Here is a 16,327-nt window from a genome sequence, read left to right on the forward strand (position 1 = left end):
TGTTTGTTTAGAATTTTACAAGAAAAAGTTTTATACACTTAAGTTTCTTTTTTGATGTTGCATGTTTGAGCTTTTAAAAACAAAAAGGCCTCTCTTATGCATTACATGTGTACTCCTATCCTTAGAAAATGGAGCAGTCAACAACCTTCCACAACAATTGTCCAGACTACCAGGCATCATCTTGCTCGTCTTCCTCTTCATCCACTTCATCCCTGTCTCCTAGCCCAGTGTCGGCCCTTCCGCCGACCTGCGCTCAACGTCAGCTCTCGCATGCCGACAAGCTACGTAAAGTCATAAGTGAGCTGGTGGACACAGAGAAGGCATACGTCAAAGTCCGTGGTGACTCAAACCCTTCAGCCTCCTCATTTTTTCTGGTGGAGTCTGAGCTTGTCCTTCCTCATCTGTGCAGGACCTGCGCTGCCTCATCGATTGCTACCTGACACCTCTGCAGAAGGAAAGCTTCCTCACTCAGGACGAAGTAAGATCATCTCTGGAACTACTGTATTTTCTGGACTATAAGTCGCAGTTTCTTTCATAGTTTGGCCAGGGGTGCGACTTATACTCCAGTGAGATTTACATGCGAAATTAATAACACATTACCGCGTATATTATTTCACAGGTTATTTTCAAACTAAACCGCAAGAGGGTGCTGTATGTAATAATTTTTACATTGTCGGTGTTGTGCCGAAAAATATCCCCCTGTGTGTAATGCATATGTTACTACAATTTCTCATTTTTGAGTAAATGTAATAGAACAATAAAGCACAGAGAATTTGCACCTTGTATAGAAATCACTTTTGAGCAAGTTGTAAACATTTACCGTATTTTCCGCACTATAAGGCGCACCTAAAAGTCTTAATTTTTTTCAAAAGCTGACCAATATTAAATCGCAAGGTCTCGCAACTTACGCAACAGCCGCCGACTCGATTTTCCCCCGAACGTGGAGTAGTCCGCGGTGTATGCTGGGATTTATATACCGGCGTTTCATTGGCTAACCAATGTGTCAATCATCATTTGAATCGATCGCTATTTGCTAAAGTTATTCGGAGCCTCGGATAGGCTAGAGTGCCGAAACAAACCCTGCAATTGGCCGAAAAAGATGTGTCAATCATCAGTTAAATCGATCCCTATTGGCTGAAGTTATTCGGAGCCTCGGATAGGCTAGAGGACCAAAACAAACCCTGCAATTGGCCGAAAAAGATGTGTCAATCATCAGTTAAATCGATCGCTATTGGCTGAAGTTATTCGGAGCCTCAGATAGGCTAGAGGGCCAAAACAAACCCTGCAATTGGCCGAAAAATATGTGTCAATCATCAGTTAAATCGATCGCTATTGGCTGAAGTTATTTGGAGCCTCGGATAGGCTAGAGGGCCAAAACAAACCCTGCAATTGGCCGAAAAAGATGACTGAATAGCAAGCTTGCTAAACTACGCCATAAAGAAACATGTTTCATTAGTCTGTATTTGTAAATATTTTACTCTCCTGGATTTACTAAACTCACGGTTGTAAGAAGACCATGGTTGCGTATCATTATTGAACGTGGGAACTTAGGTGACCTATGCGGCTTTATATTTTCCCGGTATCTTGTTTAAGAACGATCTTGATGTTTCTGTGATGAGTTGAGTGAATTAAACTCAATTCCAAGTGTTTATTGTTATATGCACAGTAAAGTTGCGAGCGAAAAAGAAAATAGAAACTAAGGATTGGTTGGCATTTCTTGAATCCCAAGACTTTAACCTTCCGAATGATATTTGAAACGATGCATTTGAGTGACATCGTACGGACACCGCATCCGCACGTGTCTACGACACGTATTTGCTTCTTTGCAAGCTTTGGGAATGTTAAGGGGGTAATCAGTTTGACTGAATCATCTGACTGTTTTGTCGACGTTCCCATTGTAGCGCCTTATAATCCGGTGCGCCTTATCTATGGAAGATATAGGACCAAAAACTAATTTTTGGGGGTGCGCCCTATAACCCGGTGCGCCCTATAGTGCGGAAAATACGGTACTTTGACAAAATGACCTTTTGTAACCAATTGGGACACAAACGTTCAGAAGGCGTCATTTCGTCAAAGTAAATATTTTTAACTTGCTCTAAAGAGATTTCTATACAAGGTGCAAATGCCCTGTTCTTTACTGTTTTATTATATTCTAAAAAAAAATGAGATACAAAGTCATTTTTGTGATTTTTGCGCACCCCTGCTAGGGGGACATTTATACGTGGGGGGACATTTTTATGCGAAACACCAGTAATTTACATAAACAACTGAACAAAAATGGCTTGGAAAAAAAAATCCTATTCTGAACATTACAAACTGCAAATAGTGAAATATGCAGCCAAAAAGCAGAAAGCTGACGTAAAGTGGAAGCGGTGGATTTTTCAACCGTGATAGTGACACAGAGTTATGAAAATTGTATTGGATTGAGTGAGTGATTTGGAGTGAAAATGATAGTTTGGGCATGTTCTCTATGCTAGAGTTATCTTAAGATCTGTTACTTTGTTCCTGAAATTAACAATCATGTAACATATACTTACAACATACTCAACCCATTGTTCTCTTTTTTTTTTTTAAATTTGTTCAAGATAACGTGTATGCTTTTGTTGTTGGGTTTTATCAAATAAATGTCCCCCCCAAAATGCGACTTATAGTTAGGTGTGACTTCGATATGTTTTTTCCTTCTTAATTATGATTTTTTTTTTTTTTGCTGGTCCGACTTATATTCCAGAGCGACATATTGTCCAGAAAATACGGTATTACTAAGCTCCGATCTTGTTTTTGACGTCCTTGCTGCTCGGTTCCAGCTGGACATCCTGTTCGGAAACTTGGGCGAGATGGTGGACTTTCAGGTGGAGTTTCTGAGGACATTGGAGGATGGAATCAGACTGGTGCCCAATCTTGACCGATTGGAAAGGGTGGAGCAGTTCAAGGTACTGGAAATTGGTGTGGAGAGTAACGTTTGACTGCTCTTCAAACTTTTGTTCAATTTTACTGATGAAAAAGAAAGTTAGTTTAAAGGTGCATTTTTCATGGCATGAGTTTGTATCCTTTTTAGTGGATACAAACTCATGCCTTGACAACATGGCTACATCAATTTCCCCTTTTTGTTACAAGCACCAAAGTCAAGTATAGGACCTCATGGAAAATAGGGTCATAGACAATTCATTCCACTGCCGCTTTTGTCCATGTCGTGCCGCCATCATCAATAGAAACTAAGTTTGCAAGAGAAGCTTCACATTTTTTTCAACTCAGTCTCACATTACTTTAAATGTTATAAGAAATTATTGAAATTTTGTCTAGACCCTGTTGAAGGGCTTATACATTAGTGGTTTGATTGAAGGGTCTCAGTCACTGTACAGTAATCCCTTGTCTCTTAAGGGGGTGCGTTCCAAAAAGTCCAGTGATAGTCAAAACACTTAAAGTAGAAACATTTGTTTACATATTAAATATTAGTAACATAATATATGCAACTAACAAAATTATTATATTATACAGTATATACCACAGCCATATCCTCCTAATGGGAGGTGGCTAGAGTCATTTCTGACTCTTTTTGGGAGATTGATTCAGAGGAGGGGATTCCCAGCCCCCTCGCTCAACCCAACTGAGGTGTTGGGAGTCATTAGGTGACCAAACCCCCCAATTCCAACCCCTAATGCTGAACGCCAAGCAGGGAGGCAATGGGTACCAATGTTTAAGTCTTAGGTATGACTCGGCCGAGGCTTGAACCACAACCTCCCAGTCTCGGGGCAGGCGCCATACCCCCAAGGCCACCGAGCTGGTTAAACTAACAAAATAACAGCAATAAATCGACAAATGAATACACATATTGCATTTAAATGAATGGTCTTTATTGCCATTATACAATAGTACAACAAAATTGGAGGGCTTCTTCCTCAGTGTAAGAAAGTGATGTAGAGAGCGGCCGGCCAGGTCTCTGACGATTACAATACAAGTCACGAATGTAGCGTTTTCCACAAGTTGTAGCTCCAGGTCATCCGTTTTATGGGCAATGGATCCAGCGTAGATGGGATACAGGCTCAGCATTGGTGGCTCATTACGTGGACATAGCGGAAGGTCAGACCTGCGGCACCACCATTGCTGCCTCGACCCACACCGCCTCATCTCTTCCCGAACAGATAACAATCCACAGAGCACCCAGTGATAATCAACATTCTTGTTGCGCTCATTTGACTTTCCCAGGAGTCAAATTTAGTTGATACATTTCTTTTCAATTTAACGAGACGCTAAAATACTTACTGTCGCTGTGCTTTGCAGTTTGTTTTTGGTGGACCTATTGACTTGTGGGCCCAGCCGCCTGGTTGACGGAAAACTTAGAGCCGACTGTCAGTTGCGCACATAGTCGCACCCGCCCAGCACACGCACACACAGCCCTCCGCCACCTGTCCTCGTGATAGCATTTGCTTGCTGTTTGTTGTCTTCTGCAGAACAAAATGCACGATAAAAAATCAAAACCGTGAAAAGTAAACCACGATGACTGTAGTGTAATTTTGGTGTTCAAATCCATACACTCTAGGTTTTAACTCATGAAACTGACCTCAAAGCGGCGCTGCCACGAGCGGCTGCCTTTTCCAGCAGCTGCCCAATTGTTTTATTGTCTGCTCCTATCTTCGGTGTTTTTTCTTCCCGTTTTGACAACTACACTATGGATTACTTCTATCCTATGGACATGGGTTTTAGCACACAATAAATGCGTGTATTCAAGGAATTTCAACTCCTTGCCCTGAAGAATTCTCGTGCCGGCGTGATGAAGGGGCCTATCGTGGAAGGAGAGCCGGAGCTAGCGAAGCGGCTAGCGGCGTTATAAGTCTTCGGTACCATCCGTAATCATGGTAAATGCGAACTCACGACCAAATAAGATCATCGAGTGCGGGTGGAAACATCGAAGCGCACAGGGAGCGCAGTTGCTGCGTTTTGCGGAAACGTGGCTCACGTTTAGCATTCCGGACGCTAACGTGTAGCCACCCGGAGCAATCCGGCTTCAACGCCGCTAAACAGACACGAAAGCCGGGGGGAATCGGAGAGGAGGCGGACTTGCTAACACGAGGTGGTGTATCCCTGGATTTTCACAAAGAAAAGTTTTCCATCTGCTGCAGGAATGTCGAACTTTTGGACTGGCGTGACGTCATCCGCTCCGCTACAAGCACCCCTAGGGCATCATGTTCATCTGTTAATAAACAACGGGGTAGACTGCTGGAAGTGTGAATTTCCCTACGGGGATGAATAAAGTATCTATATATATATCTATCTATCTATTTATCTATCTATCTACTGACTTTTCTCGATTCAGGTTTCAACCCCACCTAAGGAGGTTGATTTTAGTCAAGAGTCCCAATATTTGTTAAAGGGAGTCAAGCACTCTGAACAAGAATTCCTTTTTTTGGAGCCAGTTGTAGTTAAGTCCTTTTCTAAGGGGTAGCATACTATGGTTTAAATCCCCTTTTAATGGTACCCCACTTAAAGCCCATATGTATAAGACATACACTCTGTTTTAGTCATACATGATTTATACCTCTATTAAGGGATTCACCTGCTTCTTTGTAGAAAGTACTATTCTCCTTGGGTGGCTCATTCCTGTATTACGCCGACCGCTTCAAGATCTACAGCGCTTTTTGCGCCAGCCACACCAAGGTGCCCAAAGTCCTTGCCAAAGGTAAGCCTGACTTCTCCAGCAAAACGTGTTCAATGTGAAAAGCTCTTTTGCTTGTCGTCCAGCCAAAACTGATCCGGACTTCAAGGCGTTCTTGTCAGAGCGGAACCCGAAGCAGCAGCACTCCTCCACATTAGAGTCCTACCTTATCAAGCCTATCCAGAGGGTCCTCAAGTATCCGCTGCTCCTCAGAGAGCTTTACTCGCTCACCGATCCTGAGAGTGATGAACATTACCACTTGGATAGTAAGTTAAAACACTACAATACAGAAGTCATTTAAAAAAATCATGCACATCTTATATTTTAGACCTCAGTGAAATGATTTGGCCACAACTTAAATCCTACGCTAAGGTTTTCATATGGATAAAGTCAGATTTTGTGTATACCTTGCTTTAAGTAATCATCCAGTGCAGCTTTTTGCATGTAAAGCAATGTACATAGTTCTTTGGATCTTGCTAAAACGTTCTAACCACACTACGAGAGTTAGTGTAAATTCCGGAGTGCAAACCTCAACTTTTTAGCTACATTTCAAACATTGCAGCTTTAAATACGGTGCAGTTGATTCTTTATTTTGTTGTGGCTTCACAGAAGAAAACGGCGAGCTGCCCTTTTCCACAACATATGCACTCTTAATACAAAACACTGCGATGAATTCTTGAAACATTTATGACCACCTTTTAGAGGAGAAATTGTTCGCTATTTTCTCCAACATTATTCATATAATACATAACATGAGCAAAAGGAGAAGTTTAAAAGTAGTTTATTGAGTGAATATTCACAACATTCTCACAATATTTCAACATTTTCACCAACAATTCAGGTCCTCATTTTAAATATTCAGATGGCACAGCAGTGGAAATGATCAAAATCTCTACACTTTTCCTTCTGTATCATCATCAATGTCAGGTCACTGATTTTTTTCTGAAATCCTCGAGGAACGATAACAGGTAAATGCAATTTGGTCAGATACCATGGCAACCACCAATGACAACAAAAGGACGACGTCCACGTCTCTGTTACAATCTGGCACTATTTTCCACAATATGGTTGCCCTTGTGCTGTCGTCTAGAAATATAGGGCTCACACTTAATGCGATGCAGCTGTTATTTGCATTTTCTTTCGGTGCTGTAGCATATATGTGCTTGTCTTTATAATCGCAATCTTGAATGGCCACATGGTCCGGAAAAACGTGGCATAAACAATTGATGCAGAACTGATAGGGGGAACAGCGCCGTTTGCGTTTTGCAGCTAAGGGTGTCAACTCAAATTTCCCCATTTGGAGCCATGTCTGCGCTAGCTTTCAAATGTAAGAAATGGACGGGAATTACTTCATGTTTATGGCTATTTAAGCCTATAGCTTTAAATCTGGTGAAGCCATTACAGAGACCAAATTCATTTTTATTGCTAAATTTGAGCATGCGACTTATTCAGCTCTGCTCTGTATTCTCGAATTTATAGTATATATTTGGACGTAACACATATCAAAGGATGTATGACTTTTTAAAACAAACCTATAGAATTAGCTTAGTTAATTGATCAATGTTTGTGTTGTATTTTCCCGTTAGTGGCCATGAAGGCGATGAACAAAGTGGCAAGTCACATCAATGAAATGCAGAAGCTGCATGAGGAGTTCGGCGCTGTTTTTGATCAGCTCATCGTTGAGCAGAAGGAGGTTGGCGACCTCTCCATGGGAGATCTGTTGATGCACTCCAACGTCATCTGGATCAACCCACCGGCCACTTTAGGAAAGAACAAGAAAGACCTGGAATTATCTACTTTTGGTAAGTACCTACAATTGGCAAATCATGTGTCTCTAAACATTTATGACTTACTGTGCACACTATCTTATAGCAACAGTGGATTACAACAAGATGCACTTGCAGGTCCACTTCCCTGACTTTTACTTTGGATTGTATTAACCAAATTAATCTGCTGTTTTTGGCTATTAATATTGTTACTATAGTTGTTGTTACAGTGGCTGTCATCTTGATTATTTTTGAAACAAATAGTAATGCATATTTTCAAAAATATTTTTGATCTAATTGCAGTTCATAATTTGGATACACAATATATTATTTTTTTATTATTTTACATTCTAAGTGAAAATGTTTCAAACAAAGTCAAATTAGATTAGAACATACTGAACGAATGATTTAAAGAAACCTAAATGCTTAAAGAAACATACTCACTTATGGAAAGATTTAGATGATGACCTTAAAAATAGCCCTAATTGATATCAATTAAAAAAATTATACTCTACATATTATAGAGGAATATGCTAAGAACGATTAATAAATCAAGCATTTCTTTGGGTAGTTTATGTTATAGCTAGTGATAATATTATACATTTTAAATGTAATTTCTTTGTTTTCTAATTTCCCTTTTGTGGGGTAAAGTTTTGTTTTGATGTTTAGATTTTGAATATGTGTTCCTTGCAAGGAAACCGTTTTAATAGTGGTAGGCACTTAAAAGCTTCGGATTCAGCCTACTCCTTTAGGGCACATGTTAATACTTTCTATTATTGTATCTTGCAGTTGTTTTTGGTTAAAATATTTTGTTGTTTCCTTTTGTCAATTAGTCGTTGATGTTTTTTTTGTGCTGTGCCTAGATAAATAGCCACAAACATACCTTTATTAAAATGTATACTAAATGTTATGTAATTGGGTTAAACTAGTTAGGTTTTAAATCAGGGGATGGTGTAATAATAGTTTGTGGTTTGCAATAATCTCTGGTCTGTGCAGCCCTTTGAGTCTCTTTGTGATAAAGGGATATACAAATAAACATGATTTGACTTGACTAGTCAATTGTTTTTTTTTTTTTGGGGGGGGGGAATGTAATTTAAAAGAGTTAGAGCTCAATTCAGAGATGAATGTGATTTATTCACAATTCTTTTAAAAATGTAACATTTAGCTGTGCATGGATGTTTTAAAAGGTGTCAATGAAAGTAAGACACTTGCAAACAACATTATCTTTTCACTTCATAAAATCCTCTCTACATAGCCCCCTTATTTTTTTTGCTTTGTCCTGGGCTTAGAGTCAAACAATTATTAATACAACACTTACATCATCATACCCAAAAAGAGATTGTCCTGGAACAGCTTCGTGGAAGTGGATTTATCTGGTAATGACGTCATCCCCCCAAATATTTTTTCTTTTAGTGTTCAAAACTGCTGTGGTCTTTGTCTGCAAAGAATCCTCCAAGCACCGAAAGAAAGTGGTGAGGAATTCTAAATGTTTAAATACAAAATAGGGGAACCTTAGTGCTCCCTACTGCCACATAAAAGTATGACATCTCCTTGTCCTCAGGGCGCCTCTCATAGATCGTCCATGAACGAGGAACGAGAGCCATTCCGCTTCCGCCACATGATTGCCTCACACTCCCTTCAAGTCCGCCCCCTCTCAAGTATGTGTGCTGACATCATAACCTATAATGGCCTCCCATGCAATTTGCAGAAACATTCACCATGCACTGCAATTAATACATTTTTAATGTGTGTGTGTGTGTGTGTGTGTGTGTGTGTGTGTGTGTGTGTGTGTGTGTGTGTGCATAGATTCTGATTGCACTGCCGTATGTGAAATAGTTCACACCAGGTCAGAATCCGAGGGGCGACCAGAGAGAACATTCCATTTGGGCTGCAGGTTAGCTTTTTATTTACTTCATCTATAATACAGGGTTTGTACAGGTGCTTGAAATTCTTGAAAATGCTAAGATTTTATGGTGTGTTTTCAAGGTCAGGAAAATGCTTGAATTCTGGGCAGTGCTTGAAAATGTTTGGAATTGTTGCCAATGCCATGTTTCTTCGCGGTCTGACCCTGTAGACCATGCAATAAATGAAGGAAAATTGTGAAAATGACACCGGCACGCCTGCTCTGGTGGCATTGTCTTGTGAAGTGTCACTGATGATATATTATCAAAAATAATCAAACATGCAGTAAATTATTTAGTGATTAGTCACTTTTTCAGAGGGGAAACATGAAATATAATAATATATAAATTAAAATGTTTACAGACCCACATTTTTTTGTGAAATACAAAGCAATTCTGACTTTTTACACACTCAACAGATTTAAAGTCAAAAAACAACACAAAATGTCCGGATATGCAAAACAATCAAATAACAATTAAACATATTAAGTATTCAGTAGTGTAAATTATTTATAAAATGCAAAAAAAATAACTGTTTACAATTTTAATTTTACCAATTTAGACACAGATCCACTAAAAACAGGCAAAAAAGATAAATTAAAATAAATAAAACAAAAAGCAAAAGATCAGCAGTCTCTAACTTGAAAGATTGAATGCACTCTGCTTTGGATCAATCAATATAATTAAAATATCATTTAAAAACTCCAAATCTTCTGGATCAGAGTTCTCAAACTGTATTCACTTAGGCCGTCAGAGCTATGGTCTGCCTGAGGTTGGGGCAAAGTCATTTTTCCGTAAGAAATAAAATTATCCTGCTCTTGTCATATATCTTTTTAATACATACAGTACATTTTTTTGTCTTCCATATTGAAATCAATACCTATAGAGCTCCTTCCATTTTTGTAAACAAGTGTAGCCTAGTCAAGTTGCATCTGCACTGTCAAAGCAGAAAGTTTATAGCAGCCCATTGACGTACATCACAGGTACAGCTCAAAATAGCAAGGTGGGCGACTTTATTTTAGTCATCAAAGTCAACAACAGCAAAAAACGTTCTTTGATAGCAGCTGGATTTTTTTTATTTTAAGGTACTGGAAAACGGAAAAAAATTGCGTTAAAAGTGCTTGTGAAGTGTTTTAATTTCGCCATGAAGAATAAACGGACCCTGATAATATTTAGTTGTGTACTTGTTTTTTTATAAGGTTCCAGATTAAGATTTTTGTACAAGTAAAATTATCTTACCACCTGCTCGACTTATGTCCACCGATATTTTATGACCCCAAACTACAGTTTTTGGTTATTTTCCTGCTGGTTACCTTTTTCTAAAACTCTAGAGTTGTAGCACAGAAGTATATAGCAAAAACGCGAAATGTAAAACAATTTTGGCAGCCAGCCGGCACAGTAGTCTACCACTACACTCACAAACTGGATACCGTGTCGGCAGCAGATGATGCCATTGGATGTACAATGAATTGTTCCCAGTTTTAAGTCGGATGTTACCTGTACTTATTTTTTAATTTATCGTGGTTTATTTTAAAAAACGTAAAAACTCCCCCCCCAACTGCACACAACTCCGTTATGACACTGAGAGTTGTAGTACCACTATAGGGCACCTCGAAACCGTTTCTATGCATTACATTTTTTTAAACCCTTTTTATTAACCATTGAAATATTACAAAACTGTCAGGAAAAAGTCAAACACTACGAGGTTAAACATTTTCTAGGGAACAGACAGTGCTGCAGAAGTACAGAGATTTTTTTTGTAGAAAAAATGAAATAAAAAAGAACAATAATATTGATTACATGTTTAACTCTACACAAGAGAATTAGCATATTACATATCATGCTCATATTGGAAATTAATATCATACTAAGATTTAACCCAAATAAATCGTTGATATAATTTCAACAAGTGGGTTTTTCATTTCTTATATTTTTTTTTGTGGATATATCAAACCATTGCTACCCATAATATGTAATGTATTACTCTTTTTTAGACTTTACTATTTATTATAAGTCCAAATGAAATATTATCCCTGGAAAAGGTGACAAAAAAGTATTTTTGATATTTGCAGGCATATAGAATATTGTGTTGTATTTTCCTATCTGTCCAAAACCTTAATATTTGAATAAAGAGAAAGAAATTACAAATGTGATTTTAAAAATATCCGATTAATTCATTAATCAGGAAAAAAATCAACCAATTTATTGATTATAAATATAATTGTTAGTTGCTGGCCTACATTTGACTATGTTCACCTTTGTTATGATGGTTCAAGCCTCGGCCGAGTCATACCTAAAGGCCCTGTCACACAGCCTTTCATGGGCGTATCGCGGCTGAATCATGGCCAGAAATTTCTGCCCGTGAAGCAGACGCTGTTGGACGCCTTGAGATGCGATACGGACGCGATACAGCCGTGCTTTACACGCGATAAGAAATTCACACGCAGTTGGCCGTGCGAAAAAGTTTTGCGCTGCTCAAAAATTTATACCACAGGTAACCGCGGGCGGCACAGCGATGCAGCCGCGGTTACCCGCGATAAGGACGCGGAACAGTCGCCGGCCAATTTTGCACATTTTCCACCGCGGGCAACCACGGGCAAAAAAAAAAAATCACAAAATTTTACCCGCGATACAGACGCGAAAGTCTGTGTGACCGGGCCTTAAGACTTACAACATTGGTACTCATTGCCTCCCTGCTTGGCGCTCAGCATTAAGGGTTGGAATTGGGGGGTTTGCTCACCTAATGACTAAAATGGCTGCGCCCTGTTTGGCTGCGGCTGCATCGGCTCGCTACAGTTTAACGGGTCAGGTGTATCGTTCTGTGTGCATTGTTACAAAGAATGACAATAAAAGTAAATTCTATTTTATTCTATTCTATGATTAAAATTATAAGAAAATACTTCATGCATTCATTACGTTTTACAAATACATTTCAAAATTGACTAAGCATAAAATCAATAAAAACGTGTTTGCATTACTTGCATTTTAATTCATTTTATTTTATGCCATTTCATATTCTATTGAAGAAGATACTCTAAAATTTGGTTTTCCGTGTCTGTACAACTTTTACTGCAATGTTATTGCCGCACAGAAAAGGCTCAGGCAGAAAAGGGGCAGAGTGAATTAGCCACTTATAATGCAGAACACAATGCACAACTAACAGGGATGTGATTTTTCCGCTAATTCGCGGAATTCCGCTTTTTTATCTCCAAAAATAAAATTTTAAGATTTCCGATTTTTAATTGGTAAAAAAACCGATTTCGTCTCTAGAGCATTCCATTTTAGTGTTTCCGTAACTGAAATGAAACGTACTTGCGATTGGTTGAAGTCTCCGTGTTGACCAATAAACGCGCTTGTTATAAAGGCGTAGGAGTATGCCAGTGTTCATTTCTAACACGTTTTTGCCGAGTGTTTAAAGAAAGATGTCCGAGATCGAACGCAAAGATGCTCCGCGAGGTAAAGAAATTGATAAGATCGTAAAAAACAAGTTTCGATCGGACTGGTTGGAGAAGGAATTATCTACAAATTTTGGAAAGAAGAATGTGACGAATTTGTTCAGTGACTTTATTCGGAAGATCGATCGTGCCGGGAAAGCGCTTTGCATTTGATGCCATGATACCATTGTCTATGGTGGGAGAGGTTTCAAAGCTCTTGAAAGTCACGCAAAGAGCAAAAAACACGTGAAAGAACTCCAGTCAAGAACATCAAATTATTCCATCGCTGGTAGTTTCGGTGCCCAAACGAAAACTTTAAGGCCTCCATCCCTTATTGACACCACAAACGGAAGCGGTAATAGAGAGACGTGAGTCACCCCAAAAACCTGTACCAGTTGCTGATAGAGTCGTGAATTTTGAGGTAGGTGGTAAACTTTTCAAATTTATTTGACAGTTTTCCCCTTTTTTTCGAAAATATTATAACGTAATAAAAATGGCCATAAATATTTAACAATTACAATAATAGATTTTCATGTGTACATTACACCAACACTTTACTGTAGGGCCTATACTTATTGTACTTTCATTTATAGATAACATCTTCTGCTATAACAAAGACATTTGTGGTATGTTCTAATATGAGTTACTTTTTATTTGGTCATGATACAATTATTTCTTCATGAAATTTGAACTCTTCAACATGATTTATGTGTTAACTTAGTAATCACATGAGTTAGATATGATGATATTCTCAGTGATAGTTTTTAAAAGCAAAGGCAGTCCAATGTTTTTTAATGTGACTGATTTTGAGTTGACTTAAACTGTAATTTTATATGGGATAGTTCAAAATACATTGAAAATTGATGCTGTTGTTTTGTCTATTTCTTTGTCATCTGAGTGCATTGAAAGTACTTAAAAAAACGTAAAACCCATGAGCTCCGGGGGGCTTCGCCCCACTTGTCCCCCCACCAGGGCACTGCCCTGGACCTAGCTGGGTGCCCGCGGCCCCCAGACCCCCGCCTAATTTTCAGATAATTTCACTTTGGTCAAATCACATCCCTGAACTAAGTATCGAAACCCAGAAAAGCTAACTGCGATTCAGCAAGGGTTTACTGCATACTACTGTAATACATCTAAGGGTGTCATCCTCTACTTCTTATACCACGCACCCAGACTCAAGTGTTATATTTTTTGGTAAAAGAAAAAACTGGGCGTAATACTCAAATAAATACTGTGATTGAAATCATCGGATGTCCTTTTCTCTTTCCAAATGTTTGTGTTCAGTTCTGTCGAAAGCAAGAAGGACCTACTGAAGGCGGTGCACTCCATCATCAGGGAGAAGCAGCGAAGGCAGCTGCTCAAGACTGAGTCGCTTCCCCTTAGCCAGCAGTACGTTCCCTTTGGGGGCAAGCGGCTCTGTGCCCTCAAGGGGGCGCACAGGCCCCCGGTCAACCGAGCAGGTGACCCTGCTAGCAATTAACGCTTGGGCTGCAATGATTAAAATAGTTGATCATTGATTACATTGTTGGCTATTGTGGCCAGAAACGTTTTTTTCAACAAAGTGTGACATTTTACATGATTATAATCTCTGTTGAGATTTGCAAATGTTCAAAAGAGTCTCTGTCTTGAGCTGTAACATACAGAATTGATGGTTTCAACATCAAATATGTGTACCAAAACTTCTTAAGTTTGGGAGCATTTTAGCATGGATACTAGGGGTGGGCAAAACTGCGAATTTCCATATCGACTTGAACCTAGTAAATACAGCGTACTATCGATTAATCCGATACCGATATTTTTTGTTTGCAAATGTCACGATCATCAAATAATTAAACCCCTCACCTCTTGAGTTAATTTATATTTACGACAGACAGAGCACCAAAATTTTAGGCACTAACATTTTTTTTACTAAATAACTACAAGGCTAACGTTAACAGTTTATAAATATTTCTATTGCAACTGTTTTAAAGACAAACAAACAAGTCACAAAAGGCAAACCAAAAAAAGCAGCAATGTATCAAAGTCAACATGAAAACTATACTTTCATTGCACATTACTTTTAAAATGAAGTCAAAGTGCAAATAGTGTAAATAGTACAAAGTAAAAACCTTTAACAGTATAAAAAATACTAAGACAAGAACTGTTTATGAACAAAAATGTATAGAGTCAAACCCCAAAAAAGCAGCAAAGTAACTAAAATCAAAATAGTGTTAACAAGACAACTATAATACGTTCCATTCCACATTTTGAAAATAAAGTCAGTTGTGCAATAAAGTGTAAACATAATTGGATTGAATTTGAAAGTAATGTCTGTATAATCTTACACTGCACTAACAACATTATTATAGTGATAGTTAAAATGTGAAGACAGTATATAACCCAAGATAATACAAGTAATACGTAACAGTATCGATAGTATCGATATTTGGATGGATCCTCCTACCCATACTGGATATGACCAAAAACTACTTGCAAAGTTTGCAAAGCGGAGCTTGTGCATCATAGCATAACATTTCAAGAGAAAGCACGGCAGTTGAATGAAAAGCTAACTGCGATTCAGCAAGGGTTTACTGCATACATTTAAGCCAATACGGTTTTGATAACATGCATTGTCTTAAACAAGTATGTTTAGCTATAAAACAGCTTGAGCGTTATTCCAGACTGAGGCTGACAAACATTTTTGAAAATAAATTCATGCATTCCAAAGAATGAAAACTTTATTTTCGAACATTAAAATAAAAACAGGACAAAAATAATGAGTCAACAACAAAATAATAGTTTCTTTTGTAAAAATTTCACAAAATACTGCAACTCGGAGGGTACCGATGTATTTACAGTATGTCGCGAAAGTGAGTACACCCCTCACATGTCTGCAGAGATTTTATCATAATGTTTAATTGAACAACAGTAAAGAAACAACACTTTGACACAATGAAAGGTAGTCAGGGTAAAGCTTATATAGTAGTATAAATGTATTTCCCCCCTCAAAAAACTCAAAATATAGCCATCAGTAAACCCCTTGTACCAAAAGTGAGTACACCCTAAAGTAAAAGTTCCTAAAGTTCAATATTTTGTATGGCCACCATGATTTTGCAGAACCGCTTTAATTCTCCTGGAGGGAGGGGATCATTCTCAGCGCCAGTATTTGACATTACATTCTTGAGTTTGTGTTTCCCTTAATGAAATGCAACTCCATAATTCCAATTGCCTCCATGCAGCCCCAAACCATGATATTCCCAACACTATGTCAGACTTAAGGCATGACACAAACATTTGTACTCCTCACCTGGTTGCCGCCACACTTGCCTCACACCATCTGAGCCAAATAAATTAATCTTTGTCTCATCAGGCCAGAAGATATCTTTCCAGTAAGCCTTTGTTGATAGACTTCTTTTCATTGTGTTAAAGCGATGTTTCTTCAGTCATGTTCTATTAAACATTATAATGAAATCTTTGCAGAAATGTGAGGGGATACTCACTTCTGTGCCATACTGTACCTTTAACGCAGGGCAAAAAGAAGGAAGTTCTTGCACTGTGTGCATTGCTCTGCCTATCCTACCGCTCACCTAATCAAAT

At 38.5% G+C, this 16,327-nt stretch overlaps 1 protein-coding gene across 5 annotated transcripts in view; it reads left to right on the plus strand.

Moving 5' to 3' along the window:
* tiam1a (TIAM Rac1 associated GEF 1a) overlaps positions 1 to 16,327 on the plus strand; it is a 111,558-nt gene that overhangs the window by 87,872 nt on the left and 7,359 nt on the right. For all 5 annotated transcript variants that reach the window (XM_088321753.1, XM_088321752.1, XM_088321754.1 and 2 more), the window contains 10 exons: positions 126 to 332; positions 410 to 478; positions 2,805 to 2,930; positions 5,566 to 5,674; positions 5,737 to 5,916; positions 7,237 to 7,452; positions 8,830 to 8,888; positions 8,978 to 9,074; positions 9,223 to 9,310; positions 14,036 to 14,211. In XM_088321753.1, coding sequence (XP_088177879.1) covers positions 126 to 332; positions 410 to 478; positions 2,805 to 2,930; positions 5,566 to 5,674; positions 5,737 to 5,916; positions 7,237 to 7,452; positions 8,830 to 8,888; positions 8,978 to 9,074; positions 9,223 to 9,310; positions 14,036 to 14,211 — 1,327 coding nt within the window. The remainder of the gene's footprint in view (positions 1 to 125; positions 333 to 409; positions 479 to 2,804; positions 2,931 to 5,565; positions 5,675 to 5,736; positions 5,917 to 7,236; positions 7,453 to 8,829; positions 8,889 to 8,977; positions 9,075 to 9,222; positions 9,311 to 14,035; positions 14,212 to 16,327) is intronic.

This window comes from Urocampus carinirostris, chromosome 17 (assembly GCF_059441175.1).
Source record: "Urocampus carinirostris isolate Australia breed hairy pipefish chromosome 17, RoL_Ucar_1.0, whole genome shotgun sequence".
Classification (NCBI taxonomy): domain Eukaryota; kingdom Metazoa; phylum Chordata; class Actinopteri; order Syngnathiformes; family Syngnathidae; genus Urocampus; species Urocampus carinirostris.